The sequence below is a fragment of the Melanaphis sacchari genome, unplaced genomic scaffold (genome assembly GCF_002803265.2).
Source record: "Melanaphis sacchari strain LSU unplaced genomic scaffold, SCAv2.0 Contig48_pilon_pilon, whole genome shotgun sequence".
Classification (NCBI taxonomy): Eukaryota; Metazoa; Arthropoda; class Insecta; order Hemiptera; family Aphididae; genus Melanaphis; species Melanaphis sacchari.
The window spans coordinates 315,984-333,353 of record NW_020271327.1 but is presented as its reverse complement, the minus strand read 5'-3'; the positions used below and the strand labels follow the sequence as shown (position 1 = coordinate 333,353).

The 17,370-nt window shown below is 25.5% G+C and overlaps 1 protein-coding gene across 4 annotated transcripts; it reads right to left on the bottom strand.

The window, feature by feature from the left end:
- Window positions 1–1,940: 1,940 nt before the first annotated feature.
- LOC112598510 lies at window positions 1,941–12,891 on the bottom strand. Of its 4 annotated transcripts, none has more exons than XM_025345001.1 (13): window positions 12,666–12,891; window positions 9,629–9,734; window positions 9,464–9,555; window positions 5,928–6,037; window positions 5,666–5,788; window positions 5,463–5,585; window positions 4,653–4,796; window positions 4,349–4,532; window positions 4,093–4,237; window positions 3,778–3,968; window positions 3,516–3,704; window positions 3,224–3,280; window positions 1,941–2,223 (listed from the first exon to the last, which is right to left on the bottom strand). In XM_025345001.1, the coding sequence occupies exons 1-13, from the start codon at window positions 12,828–12,830 to the stop codon at window positions 1,990–1,992; spliced, it is 1,863 nt and encodes a 620-aa protein (XP_025200786.1). In that variant the 5' UTR covers window positions 12,831–12,891; the 3' UTR covers window positions 1,941–1,989. The 4 variants fall into 4 exon arrangements, with proteins under 4 accessions (XP_025200786.1, XP_025200789.1, XP_025200788.1 ...); XM_025345004.1 differs by lacking the exon at window positions 12,666–12,891 and adding an exon at window positions 9,897–10,219; XM_025345003.1 differs by lacking the exon at window positions 3,224–3,280 and having other exon boundaries at window positions 12,666–12,890.
- Window positions 12,892–17,370: the final 4,479 nt, after the last annotated feature.

Below are 17,370 nucleotides of genomic sequence, written 5' to 3'. Positions count from 1 at the left end.
TTTATCAAGTACTTGTCCTTTTTTACTTACGCTCGACTTTCTTCGAAACCAAATCGCTCTTCAGTCTAAAAACAAAACAAGCACGTTATATGATATAATATATGGCGTATGCATGATCAATTTTATTTTTATTGAATGTCAATAATAGTCGTGTCAAAATAATGAAACTTTATATTTAAATATATTTATAAGTATCTATATTATATAAATATATTTATGTAGGCAACTGGATAAAATTTGAGAAAAATCGTGAGAACATTTTTTATAATCTAAATTCAAGCCATTGGATTTCTACGTCATAATACGTATGATCTGCCTAACCGCATTAGATTTCCAAATCCAATATTCCCAATATTCTTTAAAATAATCAGGATAAAGAAACAAAACATTGATAAAAATGGAATTTGTACGCAAAATCAGACAAAATTGTAATTTAGTTTTTTTTATATATAATTCAAGAACAATTAATATTTGTAGGTACTTGAAATGTTCAACAAATATTTATATTATCATTTTATATTTACAATGAAAATTTGAAAATATTTTAACACGTTTTGAACTATTTATAGATATTTGAAATTTACTAATTTTTTTTTTTTTGTTTTCTTATAAATTAAAAGTTATTTGCTTGATTAAAATGTTGAAAAATATAATATCTAAGAATTTCTTGTAAGTTATCCACATTCAAATTAAAAATTATATTGAAAATAGATAGTAACAATATAATTTTTAAAAGCATTTAAATTTATAATTTAGATGTAATTTGAAAAAATCTCTAAAATTTTCAAATTTTTAAATAGAAATTCATAAAAAGAAATTCTTTACATTCTAGAATTTAAAATGGAATGCAAGATTCTTCATAACTTTTTTAACCTTCAATAAAAAAAAAAAATTATAATTCCTCAAAATCAAAAGAATTTGTAAAAAATTGTTAAGTAGGTAATTGAAATATGTATATAAATGTGCACATTTTTAAAGCTAAGGCTTAAAAATTTAATTTTAAATTCTTTATAAGTAGTTATACTAAAAACAAAAAATCTAAAAAACTAAAGGAATATAATTTTTTCTTTATAAATATTTCAAGTTCAAATTTAAATGAAATTACATATTTTAACTATGAATAATAATATTCATTATTTTTATAGTTGAAAAACATTATTTTTGAGGAAATAAAACTTAATTTTATTATTGTATTTTATACACAGTAATATTTTTAAATGCAATATAATATAGAGTAAAATTAAATCAATTTATGATAATATTAATACTTAATAGTACAAAAATTACTTAAATAGCAATATCAAAAACAGAACATGAAATATACTGAGATATAAGTTGATAGACCACCATCTCCACTCTAAACTCCAAATTTAATACATCTATTATAGTGATCCACTCAACACTTATAGTACAGCAATGCGATCTCACTTGCCCACCTTTTTGATTTTTATCTAGATAGTTAATATTTCAGTTTTAACTATATGTCATGAGATAAATTTTATTCATTTAAAACTTATCTTTAACTAAATATATTTTTAGTTATGTTTGCACAACATTATTTTCTGACACATGATACACATTTAATTTTCTTACACATAGTTAACAATGAAATTACTCTATATTCGAATATATAAATATTATATTAGAAAATGTATTCATAAGTATTATTAATTATGATTGTAAAAATATGATGTAGGAGGTAAAGATGCATATTTTTTTTTTTTAATCTTAAATAATACATAAATGTATGTATCTGAATTATTAATTAGGTCTAAACTTCAAAATAAAGCTCAAGTGTAGTTAAACAAATATTTAATTCGAGAACACAACTAAAAAAAATATTAAATGTTGAAATGCAAAATCAAAAATTAAACTAATAAATTAAATATATTAAGTTAATTTGGACAATCCATATAAAAATACATCATATTAGAGTTAAAATTATCATAAAAAAATGCTTTTATCCATATAATTTATTCAAAAATTTTCTCAACGTAGATAATTTTGAATTTCAGAGATTTGTTCATCAATTCTATTTGATATGCCTTTGAAAGCAGATGGTGGAGGTCCAATCATCTGAACCAATTGCGGTACATCCTGTCTAGATATTTGACAAAATCTAGCCAGAGACTTCATACATCTAAAACTATGCTCTTCATTGGGTTTGCTGTTAAAATACTGTAAAACAGCCATTGCAAGTTCCACAACTACATCATCAAACACCTTAAAAAAAAAAATTTAACTACAATCAGTTTTGTATCACCATTAAGTAAAAACAAATATATTATTAGTTATACAATAGTTATTTATTTATTTATTTTTAATCGTGTATTTAGAAAAATGAAAAATGTTGGTCTATATATGCTAATCTAAAAAAAACTCTAGTAATAACTTAAAGCAACAAGTAGCAAAGATCAAATGTGAAACAATTATATAATCATACATAATATCATAGATACATCCAAAAAGGCGTTCGTAAATGACACTCAAAGCAATAATTATAAATTATAATATTATATTTATTTATTCTTTAACGATTATGTTTTATATCAAAATAATATATTTATTGGAAATAATTGTCTTGACGAAAAAACACAAAACCATATTACACTTTAAAACCTATCTCACACAAATAAATTATAAACATTTTATTATAAATCCGAAAAAAACTACAAATAAAAATGAAAAATGTATATTATCAAGATTTTTTTTTTCTAAAATGGAATGTTCAGAAATTTTGCATATTTTGATATTTGGTTGGTTATACACAATGAAATGTTAGTAAAAAGATATAAACGCAAGTAAAACAATAATGAAAACAAAATGGAGTTGTGCGTGCATTCAATATTAACATTAGCTTATATTATATATTATAACATTGAACTAAGTCTAGTCATCTACTTGTGTACTAAGATTTAAATAATTTTTTTAATTCGATAGATAAACAACGAATAGTTTGTATAAGAAAGTACTTCGATATTGATAAAATACAAATTAATTCAAGTTGCGAATACCATTTGTCTTACATTTCATATTAACAATAGAATAGATAGTTGTAAACTCGCAAGGCTAGTTAACTACAACTAAGAATAAGAAAATAATTGACCATGTGTTTTATAACAATATAATGTATTATTGTAATATAGAAAGAATGCTCAGCACATTGACACAATACCAGTATGCTACGTACACGTTTATATTGGAATATATATATTATGTCTACCTTAAAAAACGATCCCACGGGTAACAGTCTTCGAATGTTTTGGTTTTTTAACATTTTCTGAAAACAGTTAAACGAAACAGGGAAGAACGTGCACACGTCATTCAGTAGAATCGACTGAGTGCACGTCAACGCGAAAAACTAAGTACCTATATAATATTATATATTATATAGGTATATAATATATATCACTAGCAACTTATTTAATAAAGGGTAACGTCCTAATGAAATAATGGTCTTATTTTTATTTTATAGCTATGTATATATCAAAAGCAATACAGACCACAGTTTTTACCTCCTTGCAGGCCAAGTTGTGTACTAGAGCTGTACCTCGGTCTTGTAGAACCTTGTCTTCGGACAGCAATGAATTTACAGCCACCTTAGTCGTCACCCGTATGTTGCTCACCGAACTGGAACCAAGCTGCCATTCAGATATATATAAAAGCCATTCAGAAGTGCTGCTGTTCTCGAACAAATTGCACATCTGAAAATGGTTAAATGACCACAATGAGAAGTTTTAGAAACCTGGGGGGGATGCGTAATCGCAGTATACTGACGAATAAAGTGAGAGCTAGCTGTTCAAGTAGAGGAAGTTTATCGAATCCATTTGCGTAATTCATAAGTATGTGCTCCCTTCTGTCCTGGTGCAACACTAAAATAATGTCGTCTTTGAGTGCACCTGCAGCCAAAATATTCAATATTGTCTCGCGCACCTCCGAAACCAGCTGATCGTCATTTAATAATCTACCTATAAATCAAATGCACATTACACTGTATGAACAAAACTGTACAATAATAGTAAATAGGTATTAAGTAAAGTGTACTAGCCAGTAGGGCTGCTACTACTCTACTACACTATCGATCACACTGACCGACAAACGACAGAAAACCTTCGCCCAGGGCCCAAGAGCCTTCGTTCTCCAACATATACTGATCAAGTTCAGCGACATACTGCATGTCATCCGGATTTATGCGGCCATCAATCAAACCGACTAATCGTTCCAATTCGTTCTGTACCTATTTTATACATCGATTTAATTAGATATGTACCTATCTCACAAATAATTTATGTGAATATTGTGACTTTATAGTTACAATACTTTACAGTATTCATGTATTTAACCCTACGTTTATGGTATCCGGAAACACTATAGGCGGATCGCGTTCTTTACGCTTCAACTCTTGCTCCTTCCTTTCCAAGTCATCGGCGTCATTGTCAACGACTGCATTTGCAGGCCGGACAACTCCGTTTTCGGCATTTACACCATTCATTCCGTTTTCAGACATTTTTTTGCGATTATCGCAATACTTTCTAATGTAAAAATATAAATGATGCAACATAGCGAGTTATGATACGTATTTACACGTATTGTCACTAAATATTATAAATGTATAATGACACAGGTATTTAAAACAAGTTCAATACACCTACCTACTTGAGCTGGGTTCGGACTCGATACAAAACTGATCACTTAAGTGTTTGTTTTTATCCTTCTTTTTTTTCTTTCTTTTTTCTCTTTTCTCTAGTTTCTCATTTAACTTATTACGTTTTTCTTCTAATAACGCTGATTGTTTTCTGTCAATAGATAAGTAGAGAATAAACATTAAGAACTGTTGACATCAGATCCAATGAACTCCAAGTTATTTGTTCACACATCTTAATATTGTTATACAAGAAATATATTATAAAATAATATATTTGAAGTATCACAGAAATAACACAGTTATATAAACACTAAAAATGACAACAAATTGTTAATTCTTACTAAGTTTTATTTGTATTTAACAAAAGTAGGAAATACACAGGTAACAAACTTGCATATCTGAATAATAAATTGTCATGAACAAATCAAATATTACTATTTAAAAATGTTTTACTATTTTAAAAAGTAATATAGTAATAAAATATTCTAATTTTATATCGTTATTTTATAACAAACAAAAACTGATATTTTATTTATATTTAGCTTAAAACTAAACACAAATTAGAGAGCAATAGTTTTTAATTGAAGTAATCAGCTTGAATTAATGTTATGGCCGTGAATTGCGAATGGAAGTGTTAAGGAGAGTGATCATTGATATCATCTAAGGATAATATCATTAATTTCTGAAACAACAAACACAAACAACGCCGTTTTGTTAATTGCTTAATAAAAGTTTTAAAATGGTTAATATAATCATTAAAATAGATGTTAAAACAAATGAAAACTAAAAAATAATTAAAAAAATGTACACGTTATACCTGGCAGAATCGATATCGTTGTTAAGAGATTCGAAATCGGACCCAGATCTTCTTACACCTGGATGTATACCAATATTGTTGGAGAATAATTCTAAAACTGGAGCCAATTGTTGACCAAAAGGTCTGAAAAACGTAAATTTTTTTATTGTAGGAAATGATTTGGAATATTGAGAAAAAAAATGTAAATGTATAAAAATACGCACGTGTTAAGTATTTCGTTTGGCAAGTCTAAAATGTAACTAGGAATACAATTCCCGCATAAAAACTGACTTATTTCGTTGGAAAAATTATTGCAGTTGTGTCGTAATAAATTATACTTGTCTGCGCTAAAAGTACAAAAAATAAGATTATTAACACACCAATAAATAATAATAGGTACTATATACTATTATAAATATATAATATATCGACAAATCCTGTTCGAAATTATTTCGTTATAGATAATATAAATGTATAGGTACTTACGAGTATGTATCCTGTTCTAGTCCTCGCAAATACTCTTGAAATACGTCTTCCGGCAAACACGTCCTTCCTAAGCTATGGGTACGTAATGGATTTCCCAAGGCTGTGGTGCCCTAGAATAACCGAAAGAATAGTCATTAAGTACTAAGTAAGAGGGACTTAATATTATTTCCATCGAAAGTATGCAACGATTGGCCACATAGTCGTGTTAGAAATACTGTGGACCTATTTTTAGACTGAACAGAGTGGGATTTAGTCGAATTGGAATGATGTCAAAATAGTGATATGTGGGATAGACTTTCATAGACGTAGCATTCAGCAAACATTCGTGATACTAAAAGATAATTATAATTTATAATATATACTTCAAGTTATACACGGTTTTGTAAAATACATAACAATGTTTAAATATAATGTTTTTTCTGTATTATTATTCAAATTAACATTGATAATGAATTTGCTTAAATACAACAATTTTTGTCATTACCTATTGAGATATTTTATTTTATAATAATTTATAGTAACTACAGTAATGATACAGAAAAAAATCATTCTATAAATAAAACACTAATTAATTACAATAATGAATATAAACACTATCTTAGAAATTTCTTCTCGTAAATATTTAATATGGAGCTAACTTAATGACGTATTAATTTATTAGAGAAACATAATATTATTTGAAATTTCTATGTTATTTATTTTAAGGTTATAAATACGTATATGTTAATACTCATATAATAACTTTAAGTCCATAAAAAAATCAGTTGATTTTCTTCAATATTATGATTAATAACTGAAAGCCTACCGGAAAAAAAATTAATTTCAATAACACCAGAAAATATTTAACTGAATTTTAAACATTTAGCTAATCTTTCATATACAGCATGTTCAACGATGGAGATAGCATACAATAGTTCGAATTGAATTTAATTCATATATTTTAATTTATAATACATGAGCCATGAAAAACTTAATTTACAAAATTTATTCACACATACACAGCAAAATCATTTTTTTTAGTTATACCTCACCTTTCTTTTTTAAATAGATTATATTTTTTTAAGCAAAAAAATAGTTTTTTCTTGAGAATTGACGGAACAAGGGTAAATTAAAGTTTCAAAGTATGTAGTATTTATCATATAAAATTATAGTACCTACCAACTATTTTATTTATTTCTATGTAATGTCATATGATTTGTTCAGCTTTAACTCAATTTCAATCAGATAATTTTTAAAATTTTAAAATACTAATTAAAACTCAAATAATAAATGGAAAATGTAAATAACTGACTATACAGAAGGTGTACCTTATCATTAAACACATCACTGAAATGTGTCAGTGGCAGATCCAGCCTGAGATAATAGGGGGGAAGGCGAATATTAAAAATAACTTACCTATATACTACACAAATAACTTAAAATTTGTTATAACTTTTTTTTACTAAGTATTTTTTCCTAAATAAAACACAGCTTACAAGGGAGAAAGGGCCTGAATTTGCGCCTGTGATATGTTAAACTTTATGTTAAAGATAAATTATTCATCGTTAAAAACAATTCTGAGTGAAGATGGCCTGTTATTAGTTATTTGTTTTTGAATTATAACCAAATAAGGAAATTGATTTAGTCAAAAACTGATTATGGACTTTTCTTTATTATTTTTTTATTTTTTATTTTACTAAATTTTTAAAAACAAGTACTAAGAATAAGAATAATATACTTTACAAAGTGACTCTTCAAAAAATAAGCATCAACTAGATTCATTTCTCTATCAGAAAATATAATTATATTATAGTTATAATTATAATGAAGTTGAAAATATGAACACAAAAAAATTGGTTTTTATGCATAAATTAAAAATTTGAATTTGAATTTTTCAAAAACTAATGCAATTTACTATGTTAAGAAAATCATTAATCAAATTTAAAGGCATATACACAAAATATTTTCTATTACCAACGTTATTTTTATGATTGAACATACTATACATACAGATTATTTATTCAGCAAATTCTTCATCTTGTAACATTTAAATTTAATAGCTCATAAAATCAATACAGTAGGTGAAGAAAGAGGATTATTTTACAATTATGTAAATAACATTAAATTTTATTTATTTTTAACTATTCTGATGAATATGTAATAAAAATAATTGTACACATTGTTTATAGAATTTTATTTTGAAATGTTTTTTAAAACAGCGTCAATAACATTAGATATTTTCATCATTGGGTTATTGCCAAATACAACTACATTACTACAATTACACATTTGTAATACATTAAGGTCTGCTTAACATTTTTTATCAATTTATTTAGTTGGATAATAATAATAAATTTAATAAGTAGAAATAATTTACTGTTAAATTCATCTAATTAAATATATCAATATTTATTACCAAATTTTCTTCTATCTACTAGGCATTAGCAATAGCATTCAAGATGGTATTAAGATAGTGTTTTTTCTTCTGAACATTTTATGTTGTAAAAATTATAAAATTCATAACCATATGGTTAATTTGTAATTATTTAAATAAATTGATAAATAAAAAATAATATACAAATAGAGAATAAAAGACATTTGACTTAACATGCTCTGCTAGTATTATATAATTATTAAATTATGAAACATAAATTATCTCTTTCATAATAAAATAAAATCATTAATTAAATATCTATTACAATACAAAACTTCATTATTTTTATATTGTACAATTTGTAAATAAAATTAAAATGTAATAAATATTTTGCATTTTAAAGTAGAAACAAACTCATATTGATAATAATATAAGTTCATCAATATAAAAATAAATCATTAAAAATAATCAAGATAAACTGAATAATTTTTAGGTTGCTTAAATTATAGAAATTTAGTGATAATGTTCATAACACACTATTAAGACAATTTTTTATAGAAATTGATACTAAATAAATAAATTAGTAAAAGAAAGTGTGTTTTTATTATTGTGTTGAACTTAAGATTTTTTCAATGCAGTACATCTACTTTAAAATAGATTTTGAAGAATATCTATGTTTAATATTGTGTCCAATTTAAAAAATGTATTCTGCAAGCCATTTTAAATACAAATTTTATATATATTTTTTTTAAATATTAAGTACTAATGATATATGGACAGTTTATATCAAATTATTTTATAAGTATCAAGTACCTATTGAAAAATAATAATTTTTATCAAACAATTTAAACATTAAGGTTGATCAGATTACAGATACCTAATACAAATAACTATCAGACCTATTATATATCATCTAAACTTATTTAGTAAGATTTTTTCAATCAATTACAGCAAACTACAAAATTTAAATTCAGGACAAAAGCAAAATTAATCACACATTTTTTATGAACTGATGTTCTAATGACATCTTGTCTACATTTATAAATAATATTACACTGAATGTATATAGCAAAATAAAAACAAAATAAAAATGAATTAAGCAAAATTTACCTATTTTACTTAACCTGAACCTAATGTCAATACAATTATATAAAATCAATTTCATAAAAAAAATAGTACTCACTGGATCACACACTGATATCCCATTGGAGCCAAAAAAATACTCTTTGCCGAATACTATTATTGCGGTGTGCCAAATACCTTCAATATTTTTTTTTGTAAAGTATTTTTAAGTATCAAGTAGAGTAGTTAGTAGTTAATGTATATTATGTATTATCTAGCAGCTTACGTAATAATGTCTGTCCTAAGGATTTAGCCATACCACCAGTTAAATCGTAAACATATAATAGGACTTCTTCACCGGCTTCTCCCATTGTTGTATGTACAAATTTGGTCTGGAAAAATGTGTAAGTTAGTAGTAAGAATAACTCAACTATTTAATACACAGCATAGATAACAATTTTCAGAAAAGATATTCAATCGTAAACACAAATGACAGTAGTGGAATTGAAACAATTTACCAAAACGGGTAGCCAATTGGTAATTTGGACACTTACCAGAAAATTTGGAAGTCAATCGAAAGGTCAATTTATATGTATATATGGATCAATGAATGATTTGATCGGTATGAGTATAAAACTGATGTACATAAGTAGATAACAAACAGCGACGCAATTCACAGTAAATTTTGAAAAGTTGAGAATTTAAGAATAACGTGTCTTCCGGTGCTTTGTTCAAACGACAATGATGAGTAATAATAATGATTATGAATTCACAACTCGCTACGGACTGATCGGTTCAGCGTTCACGGTTGTTAATTGTTGTAATGTTGTATTATGCTATTGTATCACATCGACGTAGTAAGCTGACAAAGATCGCGGGGGCTGCGAAGGTGATATGCGAAAAATTGAATGGATTATAATCAGGGCGCGATCACACACCTACGAATCTCCAAGGATACTATAAATCGCTATTTAATATTGCGCGCTAAAAAATGCACGTGTCTAAACGCCGCCATAGTCATGAACACATCATTATTTTTATTAAGATTACTATATTTTTACTTCGTCTATCTGTCACAAAAACACAAAAAATTAAAAATTAAAAACCAATATATGTATTATATATAATATATATATATAATCATATAGGTGCTTCCTACTTTAGTATATTAATAAATTTATCTTGGATTTTACCATGAACTACCAAAACAAACATTATATAAAATACTCGTAAATGATGTAAAAACTAAAATCGTCTTCATGATATACTAATACACTATATAATAAATAATTATTATCATTATTTTTATCCTAAATAGATGTGTGAATGATTTTATGCAGCATATTTAACTATTTGAGTACCTATCTATGTATCTATATAGTAATATTACTATTATTTTGTTGCTAAAATGTATAAAATTTTTTAGTTAACACTTGAAAATTTAATACAAGGTGGTTCCTTATAAAAATTAAAACATATGAAAAATATTTTTTTTATAGAAGTTTAAAATTAAAATATTGACAAAATTACTAATTAGATACATACTTAAATTATTTAAAATTTTTCATTTAAAAAATTTTTTTTTCAATGTCAATAAAAAATTATTTGCTTTGTAAAAATGCTTGACACAATTTAATACAGAGTTCCTCATAGTTGTTCATTCACCAATTTAAAAAGTCAAAAATGTTTGGACACGAATGTTAAGGCGTTGAAATTTAGAATATCGACAAAATTCGCAAAATCTTGAAAATTTTTAAATTATTTTGTTCTTAGAAATGTATAAACATTTTTTTCATATTTCTTTACTGTTTTGCAGATCTTTTTTCATAATTTTTAAACCACTATTAAAAAAAAAAATTACGAGGTTTAAAGCCCAAATTTTTACATTATTTATTCACCAAAAAAAAAAAATAAATAAAAATATTTCTCCTCAAACTATTGGGTGTAGTAAAATATGATAATAATTAACAATCGTTATAACTTTCAAATCCCCACGAATAACATTTTTAAAATTAGAAAAAAAATACAACTAATATTGTTATTTTATATGTTTAAAAAGAGCCAAAATATTTTGTGTACCTATAGAAAATGATTATATAAATATTTAGTGAAAATTTTAAGAATTTATGATTATTGATTAATAGTTTTCGAATTACAACAATACAGAAAAATGACGATTTACCAAAAACTAGCTTAAGGCTTTACATAAAAATTTCCGTTTTTTCTTATTTTTTGTTTATTTTACAGATTATTTTTGAAAAACATCTACTAAAAGATTTTAATTTTAAAGTTTTCAATCTGAAACCACCCCTAAATTTTAAAATTGTTAAACTATTTATTGTGTTTATCTCGTATTTATATTTGTATATATATATATAGGTACACGAAAAACACATATACATTGTTGTAAAATCAATACTTATATTGTTCCACTCAGAACCCAAATCTAAGGTATTTTAAGCTAGGAAATGAATGGTGACTACTCCCAATGCCTCTTTCGCCTCTTTCTCTAGAAGACATTAATAAAGGAATAGTGCGATGAATGCAATTATCGGTTACGCCAATGCACCAAAAACAGCCCATAAAAACCCAGAAATAGAAGTAATATTAGTAACGAGGAATTTTATTGAAAATTTGAATTCGTAGGAAATACAAACGAACAGAAAGCGTCAAAGTTTATGTGTATACAATATCAACTTTGCGTTTAGGCGGGACTACTCTTATCGGATATACATAACGCTACTATACGCAATTCGCCCATATCAATATCATGGCTAGGATGGTTATCATTAACCGAGAAAAATCTTATTATTAACATAACAATAATAACACTATCGTAGAAATACATATCAATATATCATTACTATAGCTTTTATTTCTATAATTATTATATTATTATTTTAATATTAGACGCCCACTCACGCTATAGCTGCTATGAGTGCTATGGTCTATACTGTCTGTGGGTAAACGCACGCTGGACCTATTATTACGATCAAAATGTACGATTGTGACCCTACGAGTAAGGACCAGCAAAGTAAGTAAAAACGAAAAAATTACGGGTCGACGTGTTCGAGACATGACGTATACGGTATAACAGATATTACATACTTATATAGTATAGATATATAGGTAGATATATGTCTGCTATCCGGTCAGCAAGAGTCCGTGAATAGGATCAAACGCCGTAAACGTAAAACGGTTAAAAATATGTAGGTACCTACGTTTGTGATGTGTCTATGTGAAGGTGGGCAACGGAGATCGTACATTAAATAGTATAAAATAAATACATATAGCGGGTTAACATAATACAGGAAATACGTTACCAAAAGTGTACAGGTGGGCGATTCGTTCAGGGCTCGTTCGAACATCAGAATTTTCGCTATTTTAGTTAATTGCACCGGGTTAAACGCCGCCGTGACCGAAAAATGACGGTTGACGACGACGCTCAGGAGCAGCATACCGCCGAAGACGATTAACGTGAATCGCATGTCGTACGATACCGACCGAAATTGCGTGTGCGTAAAAATTATATCGGGAAAATGTAAACTTTTGGCTCACATTATTGTCGTCGGTCGTGAATGTACCTACGTGTACATCCCTTTTTTAGATATTCTATCGATTTGCATCGGCGCAACTGATCAAATATTTAGTCTTACGTGGGTAAACAACAACGCGAGTTATTACCGTTTTCAGCAAAAAAATAAAAACACAAAATTACTCGTAAAACATTTAAGTCATTTTTTAAATTTTAACATATTCCGAATGATTTACATTATAACCATATAATATGTATAGGTACTATAATGTAAATATACCTACACATTAATATTACGATATTATAATCATAATTTCATGTATTTGCCATTTGGTACATGCACAGTTTTATACGAACATACTTAAAATCGTGTTCAAGGTTTTAACTGGAGTACAGAGCCCAACTTCGGAGGAGAGGGCTAGGGGGGCTGCAGCCTTGGGCCCCTGTTGATATTTAATTGTTAAAGTGGCACTGTGAAATTTTATATTATTGCTTACGTAGTTTTGTTAGTTACGTATCGTAATGGAATTTATGATTATTCTTTAATTGATAAAATAAGCTAGGTACCTATCTATTAAGTTTTACTTACCTAATCATTATGATTAAGTTAGCATTTACTATAAAAATATCACGGATTTTCCGTTTTTGCAAGCGCTCAGCTCTTGTCTAAAGACAAATTCAAAATTAGAACTAATTGAAAATGCCAGAAGAACGTCCCTTCACCAAGAAAAATTAAACTCACTCATTCGTCTATCTCTATTTGCTGAAAGGGAAATATCTAACACGCTTGATTTTTCATATTTAATTAAAAAATTTAGTGAACTAAAATCTAGAAAAAACCGTTGTCTTAAATTCTAAATCATGTACATTTTTTTATTATTTACATTGACTATGTTGAAAAATGCATTACCATTTTTACTTTGTGTAGGTACAATGTACATGATGTATACCAGTAAACATTTGCTTAAATTAAAAACTTTATCTACACTTCTTTACTTATATTTATATTTTTTATTTCATCGTTTTATTAATATTAATCATCAATTAATAATTACTTATAGCTGACTTATGGTATAATTTATTTATAATTTTATAAAATAAATTGAATATAAAAATCCATTTAGTTGATAATTTAGAATTTAGATAATAATTAATTTTGGTACCCATCAAAAAAATAGACTCGGGCCCCAAAATTTCTAAGTTGGACTTTGGTGGTGGGCTTTATAGTGGAGTACCTACCTATGAGTATTTAAAGAAAAACGGAAAATAAAGTCTCCGAGACAACACTGTGAGTTTATTTTTACCTTATTAATAATTTGACACATACTTGTATAATTATACTATAAAAAATATAAAAATCTAATTTTTTCAATAGAGTTAAAATAATATATATGGATATAGAAATTTAATAATACATATAACACACATCCATTTTAATAAAATAAAATTGTTGACACGATTTTGATAACATTGTTTCCCTACGTTTTACCGACCTGGGATGTCGACAGCAGTACTTGGAGAGATATAATTTTATTAACATTTAAATTTTAAATGTCATTAAAAAATTGTGCCTGTATCTATATTTTTCACGTTATTTTAATTAGCTGCAGAAAAAATTGCTTCCAAACAACTCTCTATTAAATTTTTAAGATTTTTCAGCTAAGTAAATTTTTTTTTAACGATAATTATTTTAAAAAATTGAAAATTTCTCAAAAATTATGAAATATATACCTAAATAGCTCAGACAAATTAAGATAAATAATAGAGAAAATTACAAAATAAAACTTTAAATGCTATAAAAAATGTATTGTAACTTTATTAAATATATTTATTTTTTTTTTTATATGGATATATTAACAACATTTAAAGAACTTAGTACCTATTCAATTTTCAAATTTTTTGATCGACTGAAAAAATTGAATTGACATTGTTAGAAAAAAAAATCAAAAATATTAAATGCCTATAAATAACTCAAAAAACCTTTAAAAGTTTTGAAAATTTTATCATACACAGAAAATGCTAATAAAAATATTAAGTAAAATTCAATTTTTTATATATTTTATTTATGTTTGAATTACATCTGCAAATAAACAAATTTGATTCCATCGAAATTAAGGTTTTTGCTTAATTTTTTGTACCGATTATTTTGAAAAGATCTAGGTAGGAAGTGTCTATAATAAAACAGAGTTTAAATTTTTATAAAATTAAATATTCAAGCCTAAAATAACGATTATTCATCAAAAAATTTTAATTTTTTTTTGTAACAATTAAAAAGTTTTTATGGCAGAAACTTGATACATTCCACTATATTGTCTGCTACATAGATTATCATTTTAAATATATAGATACCAACTCAATGAAATATTCATATTTATTTAAATTGAACTGTTGGTAAAAATTTTAGACTCGATCAAAAAGCTTGAAATTATAAAATAAGATCCTAACAAGTTACTTATTATGCAGTTAAAAAATATTGAAAATGCATATGCATGATTTTAATTGTATCTAAGCATTTTATAATTCGCGAAAATTTACAAATATTTTTATTGTATATTTAAATCCAGTATAAATACCTAGCAAAGGTTTTGAAATAATAGGTACAATAGGTTCTCCGTAAATAGTTTTTTTAACATTCAAAATTCAAATTTTGACGAAATTAGATTTTAAAACCAAAAATAACGATTTTAGTTGTTTTATTGTCGTCATTTGTGGGAACTTAATATTTTTACGCATATTATCATATTTTACAGTAGAATAAGTCAATAAACATTATATTTTTAAAATACTTAGATTAGCTAATTAATGATTTTAACCATGTAGGTACTTAGTACCTACCTATCTACTCAGCATTCAGTGTTCCACGGGAATTCATTTTGACTAAAAGATTAAAAACAATTGTATGTTGTAGGTACATACATACAAATTATTATAATAATTAACAATAAAATAATTACGGTGTTTTTGGACTTAATTAATTTAACCAACTATGTAAAATTAACTACTATATTAACAATACAAATGTATAGTAAAATACAAAGGTAGGCAAGTTAATAAAAATAATTAACTTAAGATAAAAGGATACAAAATCGATAAGTTAGAAGTTAACCGATAATAAATTATAAATTTAACTCAATAAGTTAAAATTTAATATAGAAAAAAAATATGAATTCAACTCAGTTTAAAAAAAGTTAATCTATTTTTTTTTTTTTAATTAATAGATACCTATGTAAATCACATAAAGAGTGACTGCGTTTTTCTAATTTACTAAATTATAAAAAACAATTTTATTGAACTATTATCATAATGTACATTGCACAATGTAAATATCTTTTTACTTTACATGATATATTATTTATTAATTCAAACTATACACATCTCAAATTAATAATTTGACAAATATTATTTTTTTCATATAACATAGCAATCGAAGACCATAATAACATTACCAATAATACAATTTATAATTTATAATTTTATTAAAAAAATTATTCATATCAATTGCAAAAAGTTAAGTTATTTCAACTGTTAATTAAACTATTTAAGTTCATAAGTTGATTAGAAAATAAACTAATAACTAGTTAATGCTCAGTGCTCACCTTTGGACTAAAATAATTTTAGTAATAGTAACACTACTAACACTGACAAACGACCATCTTTGTTCAAAAATGCTTTTTGTATGCACTATGCACTATATTCATCATTGAATTCAAATTGAACACACTCATTACAGTGACCTACTCAATGATGTATCTCGACACTCAATGTACCTACAGCAGACCGATAAACTACATTTGTTTTTTAAAACACATGTCAATTAACAGAGATTAAATGGTTAACTAGATTCACCTTCAAAATAGCAAAAATAAAAAATCGAACACAAAATATTGAATACAAAACAGTGAAAATCATTTAATTGAAAGAATAGTGAATAAAAAATAATGGAAAATATAAAAAAAAATTAAAATAATACAACAATCATTATTTTTATTGTATCTATACATTGTTTATTCTTATTAATATTTTATAGGTAATTATGAAGAAAATAATAAAATATTAAAAACTAATGTGTTAAATTATAGGCAATTATTTAAAAAAAATGTAAATTATTATTTTCGTCGTATAAAATTACTAATTTTTGAATCCGTTCGCCGAATCTTTGTACTTATTTTTTTCCTTATATTATTCATTCAATTAATACTAAACCACGATTAAAGAATAAAGATATCTTTAATCGTACTAATAAACTGATAATTTACTTGTGTCTGAAGAAATCATTATCGATATTATTGTCATTTACTTTTATCTAGATTCATCCAAACAGCCGTCTTCATTTTAAGTTAGTGGTTTTTTTTTTCGTTATTTTATTTTTGCTATTTTGACGGGATATCGGTTTACTAAAAATAAAAAATCACTTCATATCTTAACATATATTATATTGTATTATAATTATCTAAAAATATACCGTTTTACTTATTATAGTCGTGAAAAGTTGG

Coding starts and splice junctions, on each gene's coding strand:
- LOC112598510 (XM_025345001.1), bottom strand. CDS start 12,830: ATGCGATTCACGTTAATCGTCTTCGGCGGTATGCTGCTCCTGAGCGTC. Junction 5,586..5,665: donor CCAAACGAAATACTTAACAC/GTGCGTATTTTT, acceptor TACGTTTTTCAG/ACCTTTTGGTCAACAATTGG. Junction 4,797..5,462: donor AACGATATCGATTCTGCCAG/GTATAACGTGTA, acceptor ATCTATTGACAG/AAAACAATCAGCGTTATTAG.